We start from the raw sequence: 12,402 nt of genomic DNA, 5'->3' as shown, positions 1-12,402 counted from the left end.
TGCGCGGAGGGCGGGGCCGCGTAGGCTCTGGTTTCCGGCTCGGTTGCCATGAGAGCGGCGGCGGGGACCCGGGCGGTGGGCGGAGGCGGCCGGGGCTGCTCCTCGGCGGCCACCGCCGCAGCGGCGCGGGGGTGCGGGCCAGCCTGGGGCGGCGGGGCAGGCGCCGCCTGAGTTCCTCCCGAGGGCGTGTCGGCGGCCGAGTGGTCGGCGGAGGACCGGGGCCGACGCCCGCCGCCCCGGAGCTGAGCCCGGCCTCCGCCCTTCCTTCCCCGCGTGGGCTTCGCGACGCGCCGAGGACCGTCCGGCTCTGAGCAGGTACCTCAAGCCGGGGGCGCCGCGGGGTCGGGGGAGCAACGCCCTGCCGCCGCGCTGGTCCGCTTCTATGCGGGCTCCGGGCCTCGGACTTACTGTCGCCGGGGACCGGTGCGGTCCCGCGGGGAGGCCGAGACCAGGGATCCCGGGAACGGGTGTTGGAGGAGCCGCCGGGCCGGGCGGCGCGAGGCCTGCCGCGGTCGTCCTCGCGTGTGAGGGGCGGGTGTGCTGCTGTCACGTCCCGGTCCTTCCTGTCCTGGACGCGTGGCTGGTGACAGTGGGCCGGCTCCGAGTATGCTCTGCTGCTCTGCCCCTGGATGAGTTAAAAACTGTGATTTTTTTTTTTTTTTTTTTTTTGGTACTTCAATTTCAGATTTCTCTGAAGCTCTTTCAATTCTTAAGATTACTTAACCAAAAATTATTTGATTGTGTAACATTTAAGTTGTCTTAAAAAAAAAAAAAAAAAAAAAACCTGGAAACAAGTTTTGTTTCCTAGTCTTGTAACAAAATGTTTGGAAGTTGTTATATTGAGTTTTAGTTTAATTTATAGTTAATTAGTTTTCACCGTGTGGTCGTAAGGTAAGTGTAGTAAGGGGGCAGTAAAGAGAAGTTGCTGCCCGGGGAGACATGCCATCCCGCTCTTGCTGAGATGAGGGTGGCTGTCATTGTCACAGCTGGGATCCCACACGCCTCTGCTGATAGCTGAGCACTGAACAGAGCTTGGGCTCTTCCCACATTGTTGACGGTGATTTTTATAGAGCCTAAAGGTAACATTCTTTGCTGACACCCCAAGTATCTCATGTAACACTTGAAGGTTTACACAAAGGGGACCTGAGGGTACAAGGTGGAAGGGGTGGGCTAAAAAGGAAGCCTTTTCGGATACCCAAACTGAGGTAATAACGTTGCCTCTGGAGTGCCCATGCATTTCTCTTGCCTGGTTCTTAAATACCATTACTTTCTTTTGGATTTATCGGAGCAATATAGCATAGTGGAAACACCCTTATGTTTGACTTAAAAGGTCCTATGCCTGAGTTTATTGCCATAGCAGACTGTATTGGTTAAGGTAAGCGATTCAACCTCAACTGCCTGAGAACAAACGCTATTTTCAAGGTGAGGTAGGGTGTGACAGGCCCTGCTCTTGAAGATGGTCAAAGAACTGAGAGAATTTGGAGCAGAGGGATATTAAGTTTGAGCTTTAGTTAAGTTTGGCTGGATTTTAGAATTCAAGACAAGAAATGAGGATTGGAAAAGCAAATTGTGTCAGGACAGAGAGTTGGCACTTTAATCCCTAGAGAGGGAACCCTTCAAGGGTTCTTGAGTTAGGACATGGATGAGATGACTCGAACCAGGCTTGAGGAATGTTCATCTGGCGGGAACATAGGACGAGTCAGAGGGGCAGTGCTCCAGGTGGGGAGACCAGGCAGTTGTAGCTGTCTAGAAAAGATGGTGGGTTAGGGAAGAAGAGATGTATTCAGTCACCATTCCAAAGTTAGGACCAATAAGATTTGGCTCTCCATTGGGTAGGGAGTGGGTAAGGGAAGGTGCCTTGACCAAGGAGAAAATAACTCCAGGCTCGGAGCCCCAGGCAACCTGGAGTGGTGGTCACAACGAATGTGGGAGTAGCTGCAGGCCATGCATTTCTGGCATCGGGTGCCTGGAAGGCAGGCGGGCCTGTGCGCCAGACTGTGGATTAAATCACACTCGTCCACTTTTTTGTGCCTGCTTTTTCTTATTTTCTGAGTTAGTTTTCCTCTAATATACTATAACATCCTGCAGTGACCTTTGTGCAAAAAATAACTAGGATCTTTAATAACGGTTCAGCATTCTACTTTTAATGCTTTTGTTCTTACATTCCAAGAAACATTAGCAAGTGCCAGTTGATAATTAACTTATTGAAGTGGTCCTCTTCAATTTCTCAATGAAAGTAAAAGACAGTTCTAGATCATGCATCAAGCATGTTAAAGTAAGCAAAGTTTCATATGTGATATGTTTATGTTACCTCCTATTGAGAATTTCAATTAATAGTGTATCTTATCCCCTAGAACTTTCTGATGGAGTCTTCTTTATCCTCCATTTTGGTGAGGAGTCTTTTTTGTACAGACGATTTAGACCTAAGTCAAATTGGCTTACTGAGGAGGAATTTGTCTGGCTTAGTGACTGAAAAGTGACCGAGAGTTCATGAGTAGTTTGGGCTTTAAATAGGGCTGAGTCTCAGGGCTCTAACGGGGGCTCTGCATCTGCTAATCCGCGGATTAGCTCCCCCTGCGTGTGGCCTCCCCACCTGATGGCCACTGGCAGTCCCAGTGGGAAGAAAGCTTCTCTTTCCCAGTAGTCCCAGTGAGTCCAATTGGAGTCACCTGCCCACGTTCCCATCCCTGAACCCATTGCTGTGGAGGGATGTGGAATTCATGGGCTGACCCAGCCTGGGAAATGTGCCCACACAGGAGGAGAGCTGAGGAGTACGGGGTGGGCGAGTGGCCAGCCCCACCAGAAGTAGGAGTGGGAAGGGCAGAGTCTGTCCAGGAAAGTTGAGATTGAGGTGCTGTGTCCACACAGAAGAGGAGACGCTCCGCAGGCAGAAACCTCACCACGTCGACCCTCAAAATGATGGTTCTGAACTATGAACAAATCATCTTCACTAGGAAGTCGTGACATTTAAAAAAAGTCATCCAACCAGTGTTTAAATATATGCTATGAGTCAGTTACTTTTCCAGACTCTGTGCGCATCTTTGTACTTCGTATGTCTGTCTGGACTTCCTTGCTCTTCCTTCTGGTCATACAATTTCATTTAGCAATTATTATTATGCTAGTGATTAAATTGCCTTTTTTCCCCTTGTAATTGTGTGACTAACACACTGGTTGTATTAGCTTCCTAACTAATACAAAAAACTTTCTATTTGTGTCCTAGCAAAAAAGCTTTGCTTTTGCCATAACAAATGATCACAAACTAGATGGCTCAAAACTACAGAAATTTATTCTGGAGACCAAAACTCTGAAATTGAGATGTGGACAGGGCCGTGCTCTTTCTGAAGGCTCTAGGGGAGGATCCTTCCTTGCCTTCCCTATAGTTTCTGGTGGTTTCCAGCAATGTATGGCATTTCTTGGCTTCTAGATGCATCACTCTAATCTGTGCCTCTCTTGTCACATGGCTTTCTCCCAGTGTGTGTGTCTATGTCTTTTCTTATAAGGATGGCAGTCACATTGGATTGGGCCCACCCTAAGGGCCTCATTTTAACTGAATTACCTCTACAAAGACTCTATTTTCATATAAGGTCACATTCACAGGTACCATAGGTAGGACTTCAACATATCTTTTGTGGAGACACAGTTCAATCCACAACACTGGTCAAACTTTTTGGACAAATACTTGGGGAAAAGTCAAGATAATGTAAATGATATCTTAAGTAGAGTAGTTAGAAGCATCTATAAAAAGTGTTTCACAGAAAAGCTAATCTCCTTCAAAGCGATGGAAAAATTCTGAGTACTTTGTGAATTACCTTGTACGTTAGCAAGGCATGAACTAACACTTTAATGTTATAATACATTAGTAAGTTCCTTTACTTTAAAAAATTCTTTCCTGCCCTTATAAACAGCCCAGGTGTGCAGAATGCCCCACAAGATTGGATTTGTAGTTGTCAGTTCATCTGGACACGAAGATGGCTTCAGTGCCCGGGAACTAATGATCCACGCGCCGACCGTCAGTGGGTGGAGGTCACCAAGGTAAGGTCTGGGCACAGTGGGCCATGGGCTGTGTGACGGAGTCAGGTTCCTGAAGAGCATGTGGGTTCCTTCCATTCTGCGTTTGTAATTTTGTTAACTCGGATGTCAGAGCCATAAGACTGTCAGATTGTGGTGCGGTGTTGTAACATCTCATTCTGTGATGGATTTTTTTCTGTGTTTTTAAAGAAAATTTGTTGACCCTTTCTTCTTTACATCATTAAGCCACACACACTTCAGAAAAAACACAAATACGGAAGAGAAGAAGGGAGAGGTGCTCCCCCGTAGCTGTCTAAATGTATTCCCTGATCACATGCTGGTCCCACATTCTCGTCTGTTTTCTGTGCAAGTGTTGTGTTTGCAGGTATTTTTTGCTTTCATGGTTGGGCTCCTATGGTAAAAGATTTTGTGGCTATCTGCTTCGTGCACCCCAAGCCTTAACAAAAAGTCTCTTGCGAGTTTCTGTTAAGTATTTGTACGCCATCATAAAAATGTTCATTATTTGAGTGTTAGTTTTGTCATTTTTCTGAAACACTGAAGTCTTTTTAATCTCTGTGGCTTTCTGCTGAGAGGTCTTCATTCTTCACCAAAGACAGAGTCCTAGTCCGTTGCTGAGTAGCTCGGGCAGGCTTCATGGGCCTTACCCGCGTTCGCCATCCACCGTGTGAAGCAGACCTGCCCACCCGTCCCCAGGCTCGGCCCTTGCTCTTCGTGACTTGTTTGTCTGAACAGAAGTTACTATTTATTCCTAACTCATGAACGTGTAAATATGTATGATGTGTGTCGTTTTAAATTTAATCATATAATTGTATCTTGTTTTTATTCAGAAGATGCATTGCTGAAAATTGAATGTAAATCACATTTAAAATTAAAATGTATTTTCCGTTTGGAGTTTTTTAGGGGACCCAACAAATGAGACTCGCTGGCTCTGCCTGAGTTCTGAATGAATTTAGAGATGAAACAAGACAGTAAACTAGATGGGGTGAAGTCGCACCTTTATTGCTGGTGGAGCTGCTGCTGCAGTCAAGTGACCTTAGCCGCAGGGCAGGAGAAGGGCAGGCCCATCTCTCCTCCCACTCTTGCCACATCTGTCCGGTCACGCCTCTCCCAGGCAGAGGGAGCGATGAAACTTCCATTGCCACCTGTGGCATGTCCACTCAGCAGAGGCTCTTTATGCCAACTGCATCTGTTCAGTGTTATGTGTGGATTAAATACACAGATGGGGTGTATTACCTTTTGGGTAATATTTATAAAAATAACACTAATATGGTTCTTCCATGCATTGACAAGGTATTTCTTTAAAGGCATAACCTATATTATGTTAGTAACATACTTTCCAAGGACATAGCAAAGAAAAGGATATATGTACTCTTGGTCACCACACAGACTCACCCTGGGTTTGGCTCAGGGGTCTTCTGACTCCCCTAAGAACAGGCACAGTGCAGGGAGGCAAAGGAAAATGTCCTCTAACCATGGTCCCTAAAGACTGGACAAGGTTCCCTGTTCCCACAGGCTATAGAGAGCACACTCAGGGCTCTGGTAGCCTCAGCTCTGGGGGTGGGACTCACTGGGGTAGTTACAGGGATCAAGGGAAGTTCCTCCAGTACCATCCTTACAACCTAGGAATTGGAAGATCCTAAAATCTTCAGAGCAAGATACTTTTCCAAGACAGCATAAAGCTTATACCAACAACTGTAGCCTCTGGGCATCAATTTTTTATTGCCAAATTATTTTTATTCAAAAAGAGTTCTATAGCTGTCTGTCTGTATTGAAAGGATAGATAATGCTGGCCTTTTTAAATGCGTTGTTTCTTTTTATATTCAGCTTGAAGGGTATTTTTAATTCACCCCCAAACTTTATCAGCTACATTTGAGTAGCTAAATCATAGGCCCTTTTTTTGAAGGACTTTTTTAAGTATACAATTTCAGAGTTGTATTGGTTGTCTTAGTTTAAACTGTTTTGGAGGGTTTTTTTAATTAATAAAGAATTTTTCAAATAATAGATTACTAATTGTCCTTATGTTTGGAATAATCTCACCACAAATTACAGTTATGTGCTACATAATAACATTTAGGTCAACTGTGAACCATATACATGATGATGGTCCCATAAGATTATAATGGAGCTGGAAAGTTCCTGTTGCCTGGTGATATCGTAGCTGTCCTAACATCCTAGCACAACACATTGCTCAAGTGTTTGAGGTGATGCTGGTGTAAACAAACCTACTGAAAAATATGTTGAGGAGGAATGTCTGGCTTACCCAGGGGGTGACCTTCCCAATGGTAACTGAGACCTTTAAGATAGAGCACTTCAGGTCTGACTCCAAGTGAAAGGGTTGTTGTCTACTTTAAAGGTCTTGCATTTTTAAATTATTCCCACTCATCCCCATAGCAAAACCATAGTAACAGTTAGCTAACACTTGTTGAGTCCTTGCTGAGTGCCAGACACAATCCCTAGCTATAATTTAATGTCCCTGACTTTACAGGGGTGGCATTATTCTTCTGTCCATTTAACAGATGAGGGAAGTGAGGCACAGGGAGTCTTGTAGCATAATTAGAGGCCCACGCTCACGCAGCTAGTGGCCAGAGTAGATAATCGGAAAATTCATTGGTGTTTCATTTCATAGTAAACTTACACACAGTGACAAAATCACCTAAGGACTCATTTTGCAGAACATATCCCTGTCATTAAGTGACCCGTGACTGTGTAATACATGTGCCCTGCATTTAGAAACAGTAAATATCTTCAGTCTCTGAAGCAGCACTTTACCAGTGTGAAAGAGCAAATGGTATTTATTTCAGGAGCTGCTTGGCGTCCACAATGTTTCCTAGCTGCTCTCCTGTCCCAAATGTGTCTCTCCTATGACCTCTGCGATTGTGAAAACTTGGTGTTAGGAAAGAGCAAGTGGGGCTTTCCCTCAGGGTAGCACAGGGCACGTCCATTCACTCTGTTCTGCACCGAGTGAAGCGTAAGGACCTGCACAGACGCAGGCCCGCCCCGCCTAGCGCTCCTTTCTTCACTTCTCCCTCGTTCTCTCTGCTGACTATGATGTGCTCGCCACGGGCCACGTGTGATTTCAGGCCTTGATTATACAGCAGCAAATCGAGAGGGAGGGCCACAGACAGCGTTACCCTGTTGTCTTGTTAGGAGCTTAAGGGGGAGGCCTGGATTTGTGGCAGGTCTGGGCCACAGGGTGTGTGGGGGTACCACTGCTGAGGTGGAGGAGGCTGGCAGGGGCAGGAGGGGCAACTGAGGGCCCGAGTTCTGTTTTACGTACGTCACGTTCCATGCCTTTTAGATGTCTATGTGGAAGGAAATGTCATGTCTCCCACTAGATACAGAGGAGTCAGACTCACGGCGATGTCCAGTTGAGGTTTTTAAAGCAGGACATTTTTCAAGTCATGTGCTGATAGGATCCCATGCTTGTAGAGAAGAGAAGGAAGCCTGGAGCCCGGCCCTGGGGTACATTCAAGGAGGGACAGAGGGGAGGAGGACCAGGAAGAGGTGATGTCATGTTCATGTGGCCGACTAGTTTCATGAGGAATGTGAGCAGTTACGTGGCCCAAGCGAGGTTGGGACCAAGAAGGGAGCGTTGCAGTTGGTGGCAGGGGGGTCCCTGGTGGTCTTCGTGAGGGGCACCCATGGGCAGTGCAGGACAGAGCCCTTCTGGAGTGGGATGGGGAGAAGTGGCATGAGAAAGTTGTGGGACACCTGGGAAGGGGTGCAGAGTCATGGGATGGTGCTCTTAGGGTGGGCTTTCCAGAGTGTGTGCGTGTATGGTGGGGCCAGTCTGGCCAAGAGAACTGGGGATAACCACAGGAGCCAAGTCTTCAAGCAGGCGGGTCGTGGGTCAGTGCTCGGCAGGCTTGGCCATGTCCAGCTGGGCAAGTGGAGGAGGGCGGGCACACCAGCGGGGAGCTGCTCCATTTGGTGGAAGAACCGTAGAGGAGCCCCCATCTGACCGCATCTATTTTCTCTGTGAAGTGCAGGGTAGGGTTGTCAGCAGCTGAGATTTTGGGGGAGGAGAGGTGGGAGGTGGGAGGAAGAGAGGGACGAGTGTGGGCAGGCAGGTGGGAATGCATGCACCCGCAGGGTCCCCTGCTCCATGTGCTGGTGATGCCTCCGCTGGCCCATTACCCAATGCTTGCTATGTAAACATGGGAGGTCTTTACTGTCCTCTAAGCATTTGGGCTATTGCCTCCATCATGATCATATATTGCAATGTGAGGTCTTTCCTGACTACCGTGGTTCTCTACCTGATTCTCACTTAGTTTTGTAATTGTGTTATGTCACTTTTAAGCAAAATTAGAAGCTCCAGCATGGGTCACAGCATGGGCTTCTCCCCTGAGACCACTGAGCACCAGTGGTAGGCATTCCTTAAACATTGATAACTCAGGATCCTATAAGCAAGTGGTTTTCCTTAAGTGTTTAGGTTCCTGTGGAAAATCCTCTGGCTCTGTCTTGCCCACTAGTACAGCCCTTAAGGTTGATTTGTTTATCTCATGGTAAACCTCAGGTTCCATTTTAGTCGATTTACCAGCTGCAAAAGTATGATTCAGGTGGGGTGGCAGGTAGATCAGACCAAATCCAGCTCCAACCATGGAAAGCAAGAGAAGCCAGGAAAGGCGTCCTGGTCATCCTTGTGTTTTCAGTATCTGCAGACCATCCAGCTCACAGCAGGGGCCTGGTTCTTGGTTATTACTCAGAAGAATTGGATGCTAGCAGCTAGGTACCCTCCACAGTAACTGTTCAGAAAATACAGAAAAGTATTTGCTTTCAGATTTTGCCAGTTTCCACAAGAAATTGTTCTTCAGATGGTGGAGAGATGTCGAATAAGAAAACTACAGCTACTCGCTCACCAGTTTATGATCTCAAGTAAAATCGAGTTCTACGTCAGTGAAAGCTTGCCTGAGTATTTTGTGCCATATCAAGCAGAGCGGTTTCGAAGGCTTGGGTAAGAATGAATTTAAAATTTATCATGGTAATTTTTAACCTGACTAATTCTGCCTCAGAGCTCTTAAAAATTAGTGATTTTCCCCTTACTTTTGGTCCTGTATTACATACTTCTGTTTGGTTCAACATTGCACAATTTGTGAACACACCTGCCTCAAACTAAATATGCTGATAAGCAGAGCGGTCACTTCTATCAACCCTTCTGTTCAACTCCACCTCCAGATGCAGAGCTTTTCTTGAAAATGCGAATTAGGATTTGACTTCAGGTTTTTTCTTAGGTTTCTCATTCTAAGCTTAGCTTTTATTTGAACCTACAGAGTTTAATGGGAGCACGTTCTTCAGTTTGTTTCCTCTTTCAGGTATGTCTCCCTCTGCAATAACGAAAAGACAGGCTGCAAAGCCCGAGAACTAAAATCAGTCTATGTGGATGCAGTAGGGCAATTTCTTAAGCTGATTTTCCACCAAAACCATGTCAACAAATACAACATATATAATCAGGTAAGATTAATACATCTTCACCTGTGACTCTGCTCCCCTCCTCCTTGTAGGGTCATGTAGTTATATACATATTTTTTATTAAATGCATTTTCAAGACCTTATTAAGATTGGATCTTTCGTGGAAGGGTGTTGAGCTCTGGTGCTGTGCCATCTGATACAGTAGCACCAGGCTCACGTGGCTGTCACACATTGGGGGTGTGGCTATGCAGAGTTGCTGCGAGTGTTCCCAAGATGCTGACTTCAAAGACTCAGTGCCAAAAGACAATGTTAAAGAGTTTGTGAACATTTTTATATTAATTACATGTGATGAAATGATAGTATTTTGGATGTATTTTGTTAAACTATATTACTAAAATTAATTTCACCTGTTTCTTTTTAATTTTTTTAATGTGCCTACTAGAAAACTTCAAATAACATGTGGCTCACATTCTGTCTGTATTGGACAGCATGGTTCTAGATCTAAACTTTGACAAGATAGATCCCCTGGTAGAAACCGAGAACGTGTTTAATGTTGCATGCAGTCCAGAATCTCTGCAGCTCTAAGCTGTTGGTTCTTAATTTCTTCCTCCCTCCCTTTCTTTAGTTTTTTGCAGGATTAGTGTACAGTAGTAGAAATCAATTATATCCAAGGCAGTCTTGTTAATTAGCACAAATATCTACAGCACTTCCTGCCCCCTCCAAGAGGAATGCAAGCATTCCAACAAGTCATATTTTTATACCGAGCAAATGAATTGAAAAAGAGCTCTAACATACAGTTATGTTATTTGGCCCATTGCAGCATTACTTAACAGTAAATTGGCAGAATGATTTTTAACCTTTTTTTCTTCTTTCATCCATCTGCATGTATTTACCAGTGATGACCTGGTTAAGTAGTTAGGCTCCAGTGATTCTCAGTTGGGGGAGGGGGTATGGGAAAGTGACTCCTTCCCTTCAGATGACAATCACTGACTTGGATAAACTGAGCTATGTTTATTTAGGTTTTCATTTCATTATCTAATTTACCAAGGTCATGTAGATATGACCTCCATACTTAACCTTGAGTGGATGGTTCATTATGAGGCTACATTATAACTTTGGGGCTTTTGGCTTTTTAGCTATTATTTTAACATCCTTGAAACAATTAAAATAGCTTGGTTCAGCATTAGAATATTAACTTACATAATTTATAAAAATTAATGACAGTCTATACATTAGCATAACGTTTTACAGTAATGCACTTGGATGTACACCATCCCATTTGATAATAGTACAGGTCAGAGCTGTTATAAAGGGGTTAAGTCATCTCAGACATTTTATACTTAATTTCTTTTGATTTAACTCTCTCTTAGGTTGCTTTGGTTGCAGTAAATATCATTGGAGACCCTGCAGATTTCAGTGATGAAAGCAATATTGTAAGTTTGGGAAGTTTAATTCCTAAGGAAGAAAATGTATTTCTAACAGGAGGAGACCATCATTTATTTTCATCCCCAAAAGTATCATTTTAAAAATTTTTATAAAACTGACTAGTGAATAGCTGTCGGATAATTTTTAGCAGCTATAATATATTAAACTTTTCTTTCACTCAAGAATTTTAGCTGTCCCTCCAAAAGACTAAGACTGTTGAATCTTGCTTACAACTTCATATCAAATAACCTTGTAATTAAGATTTTGTGTGTTCTTTTTCTGCTCTGAGAAACTAAGCAGATGCTTTGTTTCCTAGACCTCTAGAGAGAAGTTGATTGACCATTATCTTGGGCACAACACTGAGGATCCAGCTCTGGAAGGCACCTACGCGGGGTGAGTCCTGCTTCTCAAGGCAATAAGCTTCTGGAACTTTCCTCAGAATCACAGAACTGTCGGTCATTTCCAGAGGATTCTGGAACTGAGGGTCTCTAAATTCAGGTTAGAGCTGGATAAGCCACTGATTGGATTGTCTTAAAGATGCGTGGAGATTGAGGTCACCGTCTTGTCTAGTGCCTCTTCGTCATTGTGCTTGAGACCACTTCATTTCTCGTGTCTAGGTATTACCAGGTGGTTCCTAAAATGCACTGAGGAAAAAGATCTGTCAGCCGTCCTTTGATATCTTGTTGGCACAGGCAAATTCATAGGTAAAAATCAAAGGTGTTAACTGACCCAAATTGTCAGTTACTAGAGGCTGCATCCTACGACTACTGTAAAACTTTGTTCTTCAGAGGAGTGAGAAATACTTATCACATCAGTTTTTAAAAACATAATTTTTACCAACCTTATACCTATTAAGGTGTTCTTCACATTAAAAATTGTATATACCTATTTCTTTTGCTGCCTCCTTTTTTTTTAGCAGTGGGACCCTTGGTGGGTCAAGAGTAGGGGGAGCTGAAGAGCCCTATCGCACCATCCTTGGCCACCCTGTCTGTCCCCAGATGCCTCTTTGGGACAGATGTCTCCTTCAGAATCCTCACCACATGCACACCGTTGATGACAGCATGGGGACTGCATTCCAAAGGTGCCCGATCTAAAGAAAAGAGGAAATCCTCCTTTCCTCTTCTCTGACAGCACCTTCCCAATAAAGAAAAGATAAAACATTTCAGTTTTAATAGAAATTTCAAATTTGTCTGCAATTTTTGATGTAACTTCACTTTTACCTGCATACAATCAAACTGCTGACATGAAGTAATTAACACTTGAGCCAGGCTCTTCTGTTTGCACAAAATATGGAGTTGATTCTCTCTAGGGCTGCACGGAGCCATTTGCTATTTGCCGAGTATGCGCACTGGTGGACAGTGAGCCTTTCTTCCCGCAGAGATCGCCTCCTGTCCCCTGCCAGCCTGGTCTTCATGATGACTCAGCCTGAGAGAGGCTGTGAGATGGAGGAGGTGCAGACCAGGGCGGGCCCAGCACTGGGCAGCTGCGAGTATGGGCTGCTTAGAACGTGGGGCTGTTCTTACAGTGTTAGTAAAAAGT

General features: G+C 44.8%; 1 protein-coding gene across 3 annotated transcripts in view; it reads left to right on the top strand.

Annotated features, from left to right (window-relative positions):
- The first annotated feature begins 57 nt into the window (after window positions 1–57).
- CEP104 (centrosomal protein 104) overlaps window positions 58–12,402 on the top strand; it is a 37,307-nt gene continuing 24,962 nt past the window's right edge. For all 3 annotated transcript variants that reach the window (XM_063104790.1, XM_063104791.1, XM_063104789.1), the window contains exons 1-6: window positions 58–315; window positions 3,906–4,032; window positions 8,810–8,983; window positions 9,342–9,480; window positions 10,809–10,871; window positions 11,180–11,256. In XM_063104790.1, coding sequence (XP_062960860.1) covers window positions 3,920–4,032; window positions 8,810–8,983; window positions 9,342–9,480; window positions 10,809–10,871; window positions 11,180–11,256 — 566 coding nt within the window. In that variant the 5' untranslated portion in view covers window positions 58–315; window positions 3,906–3,919. The remainder of the gene's footprint in view (window positions 316–3,905; window positions 4,033–8,809; window positions 8,984–9,341; window positions 9,481–10,808; window positions 10,872–11,179; window positions 11,257–12,402) is intronic.

The sequence above is a fragment of the Cynocephalus volans genome, chromosome 8, assembly GCF_027409185.1.
Source record: "Cynocephalus volans isolate mCynVol1 chromosome 8, mCynVol1.pri, whole genome shotgun sequence".
NCBI classification, from domain to species: domain Eukaryota; kingdom Metazoa; phylum Chordata; class Mammalia; order Dermoptera; family Cynocephalidae; genus Cynocephalus; species Cynocephalus volans.
The sequence above is the reverse complement of the archived record's forward strand: the minus strand, read 5'-3'. Positions and strand labels throughout refer to the sequence as shown.